This window comes from Acomys russatus, chromosome 30 (genome assembly GCF_903995435.1).
Source record: "Acomys russatus chromosome 30, mAcoRus1.1, whole genome shotgun sequence".
NCBI classification, from domain to species: Eukaryota; Metazoa; Chordata; class Mammalia; order Rodentia; family Muridae; genus Acomys; species Acomys russatus.
The window spans coordinates 39,619,512-39,632,907 of record NC_067166.1 but is presented as its reverse complement, the minus strand read 5'-3'; the positions used below and the strand labels follow the sequence as shown (position 1 = coordinate 39,632,907).

The 13,396-nt window shown below is 40.9% G+C and overlaps 1 protein-coding gene across 1 annotated transcript in view; it reads left to right on the top strand.

The window, feature by feature from the left end:
* The window catches only part of Ell2 (elongation factor for RNA polymerase II 2), a 64,865-nt gene that overhangs the window by 33,255 nt on the left and 18,214 nt on the right, over positions 1-13,396 (top strand). Inside the window, exons 3-4 of the mRNA XM_051172577.1 lie at positions 6,565-6,686; positions 11,285-11,448. Coding sequence (XP_051028534.1) covers positions 6,565-6,686; positions 11,285-11,448 — 286 coding nt within the window. The remainder of the gene's footprint in view (positions 1-6,564; positions 6,687-11,284; positions 11,449-13,396) is intronic.

Genomic DNA, 13,396 nt, shown 5'->3' with positions numbered 1-13,396 from the left:
CTGGAAATGCCCAGCTACTAACAAGCCTACTCCTAGCCACCTGGTGTCTTCTAAGTAATTTTAGCCATGAAGCTGCAAAGTGAGTCATAACAGAACTCACTTTGAAGCCCTTTTTAGCTGGCGAAACCAGCAGTGGTCAGTTGTGTTTAAGATACGTGCCCAGCTTGTTAGTGGGTTCTGCTACCCTTAGGTACTCATCATCCCTTTCAAGATGGCAGGCGGAGAGGGAGGTGGTGGGGCGTCCGTATGTGTGTGCACGTTCAAGCAGTTCCATTTTTCTTTTTCAGACAGAACACTATGCCATCATTTACTGTTTTCCTTTATACTTCACATTTCTGGGAGTTCCGCTGCCCATTGTTGTAAAATACATCAGAACTTTACCCATTTCTCCATCTCCTGGTCCTAGCCACCACCAGCACCCTCCTAAATTTCTGTACATTTTTGCCATAGTGGCAAAGGTCTTAGTTAGTTTTATTGAATAGTATACCATGGAAATTCACAACATAATAGCACTCACTGAATATTCCACAAAGTTATTTGTGAAATAAATAAATGAAACTGTAGTTTTACAAATAATGCCAGTTGTAGAAATCAGTGTTTCCTCTAAAGTGGTGACAAACTGAAAAGAAAACATTCAGGGATAAAGTGTCCAGCTTAGAAATCATTTTTCTAGTCAGTCTCTCTGCCACAAAAGAGCAACAGCAGCAAAGGCAGATTTCAGTATTGGGCTGCTGCATTTTTTAACCCTGAACTACTTCCAAAATAAGCTGGGTCTAAGTGAGGTATGCGGAGACTAGAAGAGAAAGCTAGTCTCTTTTCTGTTTTCCTCCCTTAGCACACATCTTGCTACAGAAAAAAAAAGAAAGAAAGAAAAAAAAGAAGCAAGTGATTTATATTATCCAGAATTATTTATGTGAATTGCTACACAACATGAGGTGGTGTTTCTTTTTATGACGTCCGGTATTTCTCTTAGTTGCATTTGACATTTTACACTGCTCTCATCAACAACAGTATGTCAATAACGTCCAAATGTCTCTAGCAAGTATTAGAATCTCTCAGCCTCTGCCCTTAGTTTTTTCCTTGTGTTTCCATACTTTATTTTTACTGTCGCCCTTAAAGGATACCTCTTTTCCTACTTTCTGTCCCTGGCATTGGTTTGTACATGTGGGTTGTGCTGGGGCCATTTTTTTTTTTTTTTTTTTTTTCCTTCCCTAAACCTATCATGTGGGGCCTAGAGTCATCACAGCAGCTCTCATTCAGGTTGTGGCTTTCAGGTTCAGGTTTCTGTTTTCTGTTCTGATTCTGGATTATCTATTCTGCCTCAGGGCTGTGGGACCTGTATAGTACATGCAAATACACATCTCTAAACCGTTTTCTAGATTGTTAGGAAATCAGAATCATTAGAAGTCTGGGAAGAATTCGAAAGCAACAGAGAATCCTAATTCTTACAGCAAGTTTTACCTATATCTAAGCTTAGCGTGCAGTCTATACACTGGGGAGCTGAGTGGTGATATACCAGTCAGATGACACTAAGAGACACACTGCCTTTCGGAGGTGCTGGAGGGATGGAAGAAGTAGACTTTTAGGTCACACTAATTGGTAAGTGACGCTTTGGTTCAAAGGATCTACAGCCAAGAGAGTTTTGTTTAACCTGGCATTCCCCGACCTTATTTGAGGATAGAAGCCCTCTTTTTAAATAAAACGTCTGAGCATACTTTGGAAGCATGAGTGGAAGGAAAGCAGACACCAGTTCTAGTTCTGCATGAGACATTAATCAACAGTTTTTCTCATTCGGCAGATGCAGATCGAGTGACTACTTTGTGCTCTGTACCATTCAAGATGCTGGCAGTACATTCACAAGCGCACAAAGGCATCTGTCTTTGCACAGCTTATGTTCTAGAGGTGGACGAAATACCATAAACATAATATGTCAGTATTACGAAGTAATGAGTGTTTCAGATAGCCATGGAGCAGAGAGAGTGGTCTGAGAGTATAAGGGTGGCAATTTTAAATGTGAATACAACCTTGAACAGCTCACTGAGCCTCTTTGTCTCTAATTTATAAAATGAAGAAATTTGAAAAAATAATCTGGCCTCCCCTGGTCCTATGGTTCAACTTCAACTCCAAGAACTGCCATATCAAACTATCTGACTGTTGGTTCATAAATGTCTTATGAGCCTTTACAGTCAGCAAAGCAGTAGCAGAAAAAGTTAGGTATTAATGCTCTTAATTACTGCCAAAGAAGAGCACTGCCATTTAAGTCTTTTGTAATATCCACAAAACAAAACACTCCAATAGCTGAAAAGGCCTGACTGGTTTTCTTTTTAATCTAGCATATGCTTTGATCCAGTATGGAGTATTTTACTTAACAGTGGGGAACTTCTGCAGCTCAGGCAGCATCTACTTTGAAGAAATAGCAGTGTGCATGTGTACGAGTTTCAGCAGTGTATACGTGCTCTTCTGTCCTAGATCCTGAAGATAGCAGCTCTGCAACTTATGTTGAAATGACCTTTCAGACAGTACTCCCTTGCCACATGCCTGAGCCTGTGTCTGAGTAATTAGAAGCTTTGATTTACACACCGTGGTATACAATGCCTATGTTAATTATAAATGTCTGAAAGTTTCCTGAAACATTTTCTGTGTGGCTTTTTATCGAAGACAGACTGCAGTTGGAGAGGAAGGTTGTGGATTGTGGACCTAAGCCTTTGATGTTTAGGTTCTTGGGTTTGGAATGAAAATTAATAACTCTTTTTCCAATTATATGGATATGGAGATGTATTTCTACATCCTTCATCCTAAATAAGAAGCCGAAATCACACAATCTTTAATACTTTCTAAATAATATTTTATTCTCAAGGTGCAAATTAGATGCAGTTTATTTGTATCTAAGTATGCCCTCAAGAATGAAATGCCTGTACAAAGTAGCACTTAGGTCTACAGCTGGCAAGTGTGCGTAGCCCTTTAGCCCCTCAGCAGGAAAATTGACACTGGAAAAAGCAGGTTGTATATGACAAAACAGGTGAGAGACAAAGAACATCACAACTAACCTAGAGGGCTCCAGTGAAGGCCGTATCTGGGGTGAGTCTGAAACCTTCTTTAACTCAGAGCCATTACAGAGAGCTAGAGTTTCAATAAAACTGGAAATATGCACCGTTCTACTGTGACATATAGGAGTCCTCTCCCACAGTTTACCTAAATAGTAGTACATCCTTCTCCTTTTCCTAAGGACCAGGCGTCAAGCTTGGGGTACACAAGAAGCGGAAGGGTGCGGGGAGGGCATGTGCTGTTTTGCATGGACTTAGGATCAGCCTGGAGGACTGGGCTGACTCTCATGGGAAATCAGTCCTGAGGCCTAATTTAGAAGCAATCTTGCAAGAACATCCCTTGGTGAGAGAGGAACTTCTCAATTTTAATTTTAAGTATTTTAAGCTTTTCCTCTAGTCGGAGGAATGTCTTTAAGGACTCATGATCTATTTAAAATTTTTAGCTGAATATGTTAAGTTTTGTTACTCCCATTTGGAGAAAGAAAAGTAAATGAGTGTGATTAAGCCATATTTAAATAATATTTAGCTATTCTGTGCTTCGTATATTCTTGCTTATCTTTTCTGCCTTTTTAATCTTCTCATTGGAAGTTATAAGATGAAATAAAGTACATAAGCTATATTTAAAGAATATTTAGCTATCCCATGGCTCTCGTAGGTTCTTGCTTATCTTTTCTGCTTTTCAATTTTCTCATTGGAAGTTAGACTAAAATACGGAATCAAAGTAAAATGACTCTTTACCTTTGAAGTAGATATTTTATTTCTTTAAAGACATAAGTTTCTGTCTTATAGAAGTCAGTGAGATCTGATTTCTGTTTTAAGGCTACAGTTTACCTGTCTCTAACCTAAAGCCTTTGGCTTTTCAGACTGAGCAATGCTTTGTTGCTGAATCTGTGCCCTGCGAGGTACCTGTTAGTGTCTCTGACTTCCCAGGAGATGCCAGGAATATCTTCCCAGATGTCTTAGAGACGTAGCCAAATCACCCTTTGTTCCATTTGAACCTGAGTGTGATAAATTTCAAACCTTTCAGTAAAGGCATTGAACCAGCTGGCTATATACCCATATTTCATTGTGATTCTCTCCTATTCTGGGACACACACACACACACACACACACACACGTTAGTATATACAGCATACACACATACACATGAGTACATATAACACATGTGAAGTACATACATACAAACATACATACATACATACATAGGCAAAATTTAATTAATGTTTTTTTTAAAGACTTAGCTATTATGTGGAGCTCTGTTAGATACTTGAGCTAAAGATGAAGTATGCTAAAACTTCTTGCTGAATGAATAATATGCATTTATAAAATTTGATTACATTCTACTCATTTTAAAAATAGAAAAATATATATGATTATAGTTTTTTAAAATATAAGCTGTAATCTAATAAATAGGACAAATCTTCTATACTCTGAGTGGAAAAGTGGTATCTTATTTCCAAGCCTGAGATACACAAACGAGAAACTTTAGACTGCTAGACTGCAGCCTGACATGGCAATGACGCCTTAGCCACTGTGAAAATCCCCCTAATAGCCAGGTTCTGCAAGGTGAGATGGAGGGTTAGGATGGAAAGTGATAGAAGTGGATAGAAAGTGATCCTCCGTGGTCGAGGAGGATTTCATCAGAGGTCCAACCTTTCCAACGTTCGCACTTCCTCTCCCAGGCCTTAAGGGGAGGCTTTTGGTTGTGGTACTCCTGTCAGCAAGACCTTGCTTCTCTCAGGGGGAAGAAACAAATGAGCACTGTCTCAGCATGTGCACACACCATCTCAAAGTGGGGCGTGTGTACTTCTGTGTCCAGCACTAGCATCGTTTGGCTCTTGCTTTTCTCAGAAATACAGGATGAAGATGTTGTGTGTATACGGACAAGGGGTGGCGTTTGTACACCTGGTAAGGAAGCTTGCTAAGAACCTGCAAACATGATTAAGACACGTTCAGGAAGGTGCTGCGCTTTAGAGCTGGTAGAAACAAGAAGGAAGCATAGAGTGCCATAGGCCCCCTAAGAGATACTTACAGAGTAAACAATATGTGCGGAGACTTGGTTCTTCAGGGATTGAGACTAAAATAAAGAGGCAAAGATCATTAAAACTGATGGATAATTGAAGCTGTATGGATTATCTGATACACAGAAATCTTTCTAGCTCTATACACATCATTTGGACCTCCTCGGAAGACGTGCTTCTTATGACTTACTTCTTCAAGTTCTTATTTCCTGAGCAGCTATTTATTACGTGACCACCATTGCCAGACAACAGACATCCATCCACTCTTAGCTTTCCTTCCTTCTTCTGGGGCTTGGAGATGGTAGCTCCAACTTCCTTACCTTAGCTTGAGCTCCTTTACATGGCTTAAGTCAGGCGTGTCCTCTGCACAGGCAGGGATAACACGGGGATGCATTCACTAGTTCGTCTGTGTCGGTGCCACCTGTGTAGAGCCACTGTACTGTGCCTTGTACTATTTCAGTAGCGGAGAAAACAGATTTTGAGCTGAATGGGTATCGCAAAACACATGTTCCTAACTCCTTGTCTACTGTGCTACTAGGATCCAGTGTGTCTGGGGACTAGAGAGTGTTGGTGCATGTTTCACATACCCGTGTATCCCTTTGTTAACCATCACTTAACACAGTGGAAGCCCATGTAAACCAGAGACGAAAACATGAGGTGCTGACAAAAAAGGAGCAACTAATAACAGACTCTGGTTCCCTGCCACAAGGCTTTAAGCTCCTGCCATATGCATGAAGTATGGGTGTCAAAGGAAACCCTTGCTGATAGGCAATCTATTCCTCTCTAGCAGGGAAACAGGAACTTGAGGAAAGCCTCAGGAAAAAAAAAAAAAAACACCTAGCTAGGTGTCTATAGTCCCAGCACCTGGGAGGTAGAAGCAGGAAGATCAGGAGTTCAAGGCCTACCTCAACTTGTATGAGTTAAAGCCCAGCCTGGCTACTGAGACTCTGTCTCAAAAACAAATAGAAGGGAAACCATGTGTGACCATCTCGGAGCGTTGCCTAGGACTCAGCTTGGGAGAGACGTGCCATGTGTCCTCTGTGTGCTGGTGACTCTGTGGCACAGACATGAGACTAAATGCGGGATGGTTCCCATGGCTGGGACATCAAGGATGCCCCAGCTGCACGTGTGCTTTGTGGTACTAGTTACTGCTCTTCAGAAGTACAGTTCAAAAAAGTTAGAATTAAGATGTGAAATGTGTTTGCAGCAGGACAGCAGAAGACTGGACCGTTGAGTATACCTCAGAGACCACTATATTATCTAGAAGCTGTTCAGCAGGACTCATCACATCTGAACAGGAGTGATTACCCACACTTATGGGTAGAAATGAAACAAAACTGGAATGAGTTATAGGCATGTTTGTCACGTTGCTTGAACTCTTGTCATTTAAATGCTCTGAAGAGGGATGTGCATCAGGAGGTTATCATATGAATCACTTGAGCAACAGCAAGGCAAAGCTTCATAAGCACTGAAGTGTTTCTCTCTTTCCTGCCTTTTAGCTTGTCAAAATTCCCAAAAATGATCCCCTCAGTGAAGTCCACAACTTTAACTTCTACTTGTCAAACGTGGGGAGAGATAACCCCCAGGGTAGCTTTGATTGCATCCAGCAAACACTCTCCAGGTGAGTAATTCCAAGGGCATGCTGGCGGGGGCATTTCTGCATTAAGAGTGCTTTTTTTTAGTTAACAAAATGCTTATTAACTACCTCCTCGATGTTTATTGAATTTGATTACACAGCTCATTTATTTAAACATATCAACTACCTATCATATACTAGAAATTGTATGCCACTGGAGTATAGTCACAAAAGTTACAGAATTCAAAAATACTATAAAATGAGTTTTTAAATTAAAGTCAGTTTGGAAGATTTTTTTTTTTAATGTTCATTGTATTTAAGTAAGGACTTATGTAAAAGTAAGGTGGAAAAAAATATATAACCTGCATGCTTTCTTTCTACTCCTCTGCTCTATCAAGTCTTGCCTTAAGGGAGATGTTTGGTTGGTTGGTTGGTTGGGGTTTTTGTTGTTGTTGTTGTTGTTGTTTTTGAGACAGGGTGTCTCTGTGTAGACTTAGCTGTCTTGGAACTTACTCTGTAGAACAGGCTGACCTCGAACTCAGAGATCTACCTGCCTCTACCTCCCAAGTGCTGGGATTAAAGGCATATACCACCGGGCGGGGCGTGGTGGTACACGCCTTTAATCCCAGCACTCGGGAGTCAGAGGCAGGTGGATCACTTCGAGACCAGCCTGGTCTACAAAGCGAGTTCAGGACAGCCAAGGCTACACAGAGAAAACCTGTCTCAAAAAAACAAAAATAAAAGGTATACACCACCACTGCAAAGCAAGACTTCTTTCAGTTTTATTGCACAGACTGCCAGATACTAGACATTAATTCCAATAAAAATGTAAGAAAAAAACTGAAGATAAAATAAAAGAAGGACAAAAGACTGGATACTCCCTAGATGCCATGACTCTCTGGCCTACTAGACTTAGGAAACAATGAGCCATTTGCTTGCTCTGCTGTGGTTTGTGATAAAGCCTTGAGTAGGAGTGTGTATTCTGCCCCTGGATGAAGACGAAAGGTTGTGAGTATCAGTCCCCCACAGTGTAAAGCTTTGACACTGGAGCAAAGCACTAACATCAGTCCATATTTGTGGCTCATCTACATAGTACATGAATCTGTAAGAACTGCTGTGAGAAGGAAGCTGGAACAGGAAACACCTTCCTGAAAAAGTTCCAAACTGTTGTTCCCACTTAGCTCAAACAGCCTGAGTAGTATATATTGGTGTAGCTTTAAAATAATGGCCCCTAAAACTTTGGTATGAACTGCATATGCTACAGATTATACAACCTTTTATGCACCATTCGCCTCCATATCTTCTGGCTACATGTAGTTATGTATATTCAGTTGTTAAAAATTACAGTCTCAAAAAACACATGTACTTATCACAGTGGGCATCAAAGATACAGGGTATTTCTATCACTGTAGGAAGTTCCTGGATAGCACCTCAAAAGACTGTAGAGTAACCAGCTATCAGGGTCTTTTAAGAAGCGACCTATCCACAGTTAGGTCACTGTGTTAGGCTGTGGCTGGCCAGAAGAACTGAGTCTTCCAAATTTCTAGCCCAGTGCTCCTTATGCAGCAGAAGCACTCCAGTGTCCAATTATGGTGCCACCATCTGAGATACTTTTGTCTTCAGGATGTTAAATTTTAGTTTATACCTTGTCCATATCACCTTATAAAAAGTACCCTGGACAATACTGAAGGAAGGTTGGTTATATACAAAAGTGTCTTAAGATACAGTAAAAGAAGAGAAACAGATAATTTTGCAAGAGAATTCAGGCAAATACATTAATGTCCCTTTCCACTAGAAAACACAGCACCAAACACTTTTCCTTTTCTGTCAGACATCAGTCAGACCTGTAATCCTATCATTTGGAGGCAGAGATAAGTGCATCTCTAAGTTCCAGGACAGCCAAGGATATGTAGAGAGACCCTAATTCTCAGTCCAATAATGAGTTACCTGTAATCCAGACCCATCCTTTCTAGTCTTCACTCTTATAATAGTGCCACATTGTCAATGGGCTGAGCTGCACACAGAAGCTCAATAAATGGATAGTCAACAAACATTAGTAACTGGTCTCCATTGCTGCCTTTCTCCACCTTCAAAACCTTTCTCATATAAAATGGGGGAACTCTCAAGTCAAAATTATCTTCCAAAGATTCCTTCAGTGTACTTATTCACAAGCTTATTGAAAATGCATAGTTGAGGACGTAAAGTAATGCCTACTCAAGTGTGGGAAACAGTGATCCAGGCCAAAGAGAGACAAAGGGAACCACTGTACACTGTGAATCTTCCCTGTTTTCAAAGTTACAAAGTTGACAGGCACAAGTAAAGAATTCCTTGGAGAAGAGCTTCCAGCCTGCGCAGCTGAGCACTCCTTAGCTTTCATATAAAATCTCTAGTTCGTGACTGACATGAGGTCATAGGGAGATGTGCTACAACGCAGACTCCCCGACACCAGACCTTCACTTCATTACGGAAGGAATTAGACCTCCTCCCTGGTTCCCTTTGATTGGTTTATCAGTATTCAAAGCTACTCGAGTCTTCCTTATTTAAAAAATACATATATAATATTTTTCCCTTTCATTTAGGGGCCTTTCCTTGCCCCTAAAGCCAGTGCACACATGAGAAGCATCTTACAATTCTCCGCACTGGTCCGCTGTCCCACACTACTCACCACTGTACTTGGTGAAGCACTGTCATAGTGTCCTCCACAGTGCATCAGTGGCTGCACCTCTTTAGCATCGTCTTCTCTTCCTGTTTGCTAATTGCTGCCCTCCCTGTCCTTCAAACTGTCCCCTGCCCCTTTATTTTTTTACTGCAGTAGGTGGGGCCCTATAGCTAGTCACCTGGACATGACCTTTATCTTGCCTTTCTCCCTCTTCCTCTCTCCCGTGTCTAATCACTGGTCAAACCCCTTCAGTTCTGCCTCCTCCACATTTCTGGAGTCAGCTTACCTGCTTGTACTCTGACTACTGTGCTCTTGTTCAAAAGCCACGTCCTAGCTCTGATCCTTTAGCAGACCACTGGACCCCTAACTGGTCGCAAATTGTTCACTCCTGTGTTCCCTTTCGTCCTTGTCTGTTCTCCATCTGAACTGATCTTTCCACAGCACAGCTGAGTTAGTTTTCTGTGTTCAGTCTCTTACTCTCTTCAAAATCCATAACGAGCCCCCAGGCCCTGCATGATGCACTGTTCACTCTACAGCTTCATGCCTAATTACCCTGTCTGTCTTTGACTGAACTGGATGAAGGCCGTGCTCGCTCTGGGCCTGCACAGGCTGTCTGTCTACAGCACTCGTGTTCATCTTCCCTCTTGTTCAGTCAGCTGTATGATGCGCTCAGACATCACTTCCTCTGCAGAGTCCACATGCTTTTCCCAGGTATTCCTCGTTCCTTGCTTCAGCCACTTTGCCCATCTTTGTCCCCCACCAGAGAAGCAACTCCTTGGAGGAGGGGCCACCTCTGCGTTGTCCTCGTCCTGGGTTTTGTTCTGCCAAGTAATATTTATGGGATGAATTAAGTTTTTAAGAATAGTTCTTATGAAGTTATTGGCAATGTTTACAGAAGTTTAGTCAACTTCTCAGTGCCGTAACAAAGTTGTTCCATTCCATTTGGGAAGAGGAGCAGAAGTGCCATTTTCACTACATAGTTTTCAGCTTGCTGTGAGGCGTATTGTATTTTCCTTTAAAATATTAGGCGTGACTTTACTGTGACCTAAAAAATAAGGACATAAACATTTTAAATGATCACTACATTTTAAAATTAGTATTAGTTGTTTAGATGTTTAGGATTAGTATTAGATGTTTAGGATTAGTATTAGATGTTTAGGATTGCATTATTAGAGCTGTTCCATGTTACATTAGAAGAAAAGCCATTGTAAGAGTCACTGTTAGCATCCATATTTGTTTGTTTTGATGTTTTCTTTCCTAATGTATGTTTCAGCAAGGACTGCTTGCCCCAATTTTTTTTTTTTTTTTTTTTTTTTTTTTTTAGTATTCACTATATAGAGGTTTAAGGAAGTGCTAAATAAAGATTCTACAAATTTTAACTCTACTACTAATACGTTATTGGAAATAAAAAGATTGTGAATAAAGTCTTACCTTGTCCTCTCTAAAGCATATACATCATTTTTTTTTTCCTAAAAAAGGACTGTTTTAAGCATTGCTCATGTCTGTAGCAGGAAAAGTTTAAATCCAATTGACTGAAGTAGAATTCCAGGGCTTGCTGGGACACTTGTCTTCGCTGCAGCACGGTTGTTCAAAGTTCAGTTTGGTCTGTAGGAGCTCATTTTACCCATTCTGTTCAGAATATAAAAAGGAAAGTAAGGGCATAAACATCTTAAATAATCATATTTAAAAATTAGCATCAGCTGTTTTAGTATTGCTAACTTGCCGGGCGTGGTGGCACACGCCTTTAATCCCAGCATTCGGGAGGCAGAGGCAGGCAGATCGCTGTGAGTTCGAGGCCAGCCTGGTCTACAAAGCAAGTCTAGGACAGCCAAGGCTACACAGAGAAACCCTGTCTCGGAAAAAAAAAAAAAAAATAGGATTGCTAACTTATTTAAACTACTGATTTTAGGATAGTAAGATTCTTGTTTGCCTCTCTTGTGAAAATGAACGTCATCTCTAACAAAGCCACTGTCTTGTTTGACAGCTCTGGAGCCTCCCAGCTCAATTGCCTGGGATTTATACAAGATAAAATTACAGTGTGTGCTACAAACGACTCCTATCAGATGACGCGAGAAAGAATGACCCAGGCAGAGGAGGAATCCCGCAATCGAAGCACAAAAGTCATTAAACCCGGTGGACCATATGTAGGTTTGTATAGACATATTCCTTCGTCATACTGCTTGAATGGACAAATTCAAGATGGCTGTACGTAACTGGTAATACTAAGACTGAAGACACAGAAATTAATTTTCAGGACATTTTCCACAACATGGTTCAAAAAAAAGGCATCCTTCCCCCCTTCAGGCTGCTGATACATTAAAGAACATATTTTAAAGTTTTATGACTTTTATAGTTCTTGAAACTTTTGCAGTACTGGGTTCTGGTCATGATACTGCATGAGGTTGTGATAGCGACCTTCAGTGTTTTCCTTGTCGTTGGATGATGTAAGTTCTATGATGGACAGTGCGGTTCCTGTTTGTAACTTTATAGAGCTATTTTATTTCAAAATCTATTAAAGAAGCGTAAGTTGATAGCCTGGCCTTATAGATTTGGCTTGTATTTACAGAGGATTATTATACAATAGTGAGCTTGTATTATAAAAGTGCTTATGCTGGAGTGTCACAGCCAAGCAGCAGGGTGATGATTCTCCAGTCACAATTAGGATCCGCATTCTCATCTACCCATTAATTAAGACCCCACCCCACCCCCATCGGTTTTATCATCAACACATGCAAATGTTCATCGGATGGAAGGGAAGCAAGACTAGATCAGCAAGATGAGTGTGCCTTTTATGGGCAGTGCCTGAGCCTTTAATACGGCAGTTCAGAGTGGTTAGCAAGATCAAAATGGTAGAAGGTGAGCTGTTCAAGGCTCCGGTCGCTGTAGTGTAAATGATGAATAGATATTAATTTGGAAAGGGGAATGTTTCCACAAATGGTTTCTTACAGATCCAAATCCCTTAGTCAACACCTTTCCAGGCTTGCTGTAAGTGCTTTGGTTTTGCATTGCTGATCTAGCTATGTTGCCTTCAACTTTGAGAGGCTCCACCAGTGCCTTTAATAAGTGTCTTTGGAACAAAGCCAAACCTCCTGGGACTTGGTGCTCAGCTTAGATACATTTAGTTTGGTTTAACAACAATTCATGGCTTCCCCAGGCATCTATACCCACGGGACCCAGCACCCGGACTAGTAAGTTACCAACATTGAGATTTTTTCATCTTCCCTTTCCTGTGGAGTGAAGTAACAGGTCTCACTCAGCTGCCTTTCTTTCTCTTTTCTCCTTATTAAATAATTTAATTAGCTGTCTGTGTTAATAGGCTAAATCTCAAATTATTTTTCAATCCATAAAGTTTTCCTCCATTTAACATTTGAACTCTAAAAGTGTGAATTGTCTGTCACTGTTTTTAAAAGTGTTGTTTTATAAACAACACTTTTATAAACAACAAAGCAGTTAGTGTAGAAGACTCAGATTATCAAAACGACTTTTCCCCTAATATAACTAGCTGCGAACTCTCACCTAGATTTAGTTGAAAAGCAGCAAACACTACCACACTTTTCCCACTGTGTTGGTGACATATTCTGTTTGTTTTGAAACTGTAGGAACTACGTACAATTCACTTACAGTTTACACAACTAGTTTACAAGGTGCATGTGGGCTTGCTTGGTTGCTTGCTCACTTTGGAGCCCAGGGTAGCCTGGGGTAGCCTGGAACTTACTGTGTCAAACAGGCTGGCTTCCTGTTTGCAAACATCCTGCCTCAGTGTCATAAGAGGTAGGATTACAGGCATGAGCCCCACACTCAACTAATGTGACAAACATTTCAACATCCGGGAATCTTTCTGGCTGTGTACTTTCTAATGGTACCAGGAAGTTTACAGCTCCCAGGGTTTCTCATGGGGTTATAATTTACATATGCCTTTGGGGTGGCCCAGTATAAGTTTATCAAAGTTTAGGTCTAAACCAAACTCTATCAAAGCCCTGCAGTTTTCTCTTCCATCCTGCATATCCTCTTTACTCTTTTCCTTCCAGTTTTGTCCGCAGTGCCCTAGCCACTCACCATCACTGTACAGGGCTCTTCTCTGGTCTGAAATCTTGTC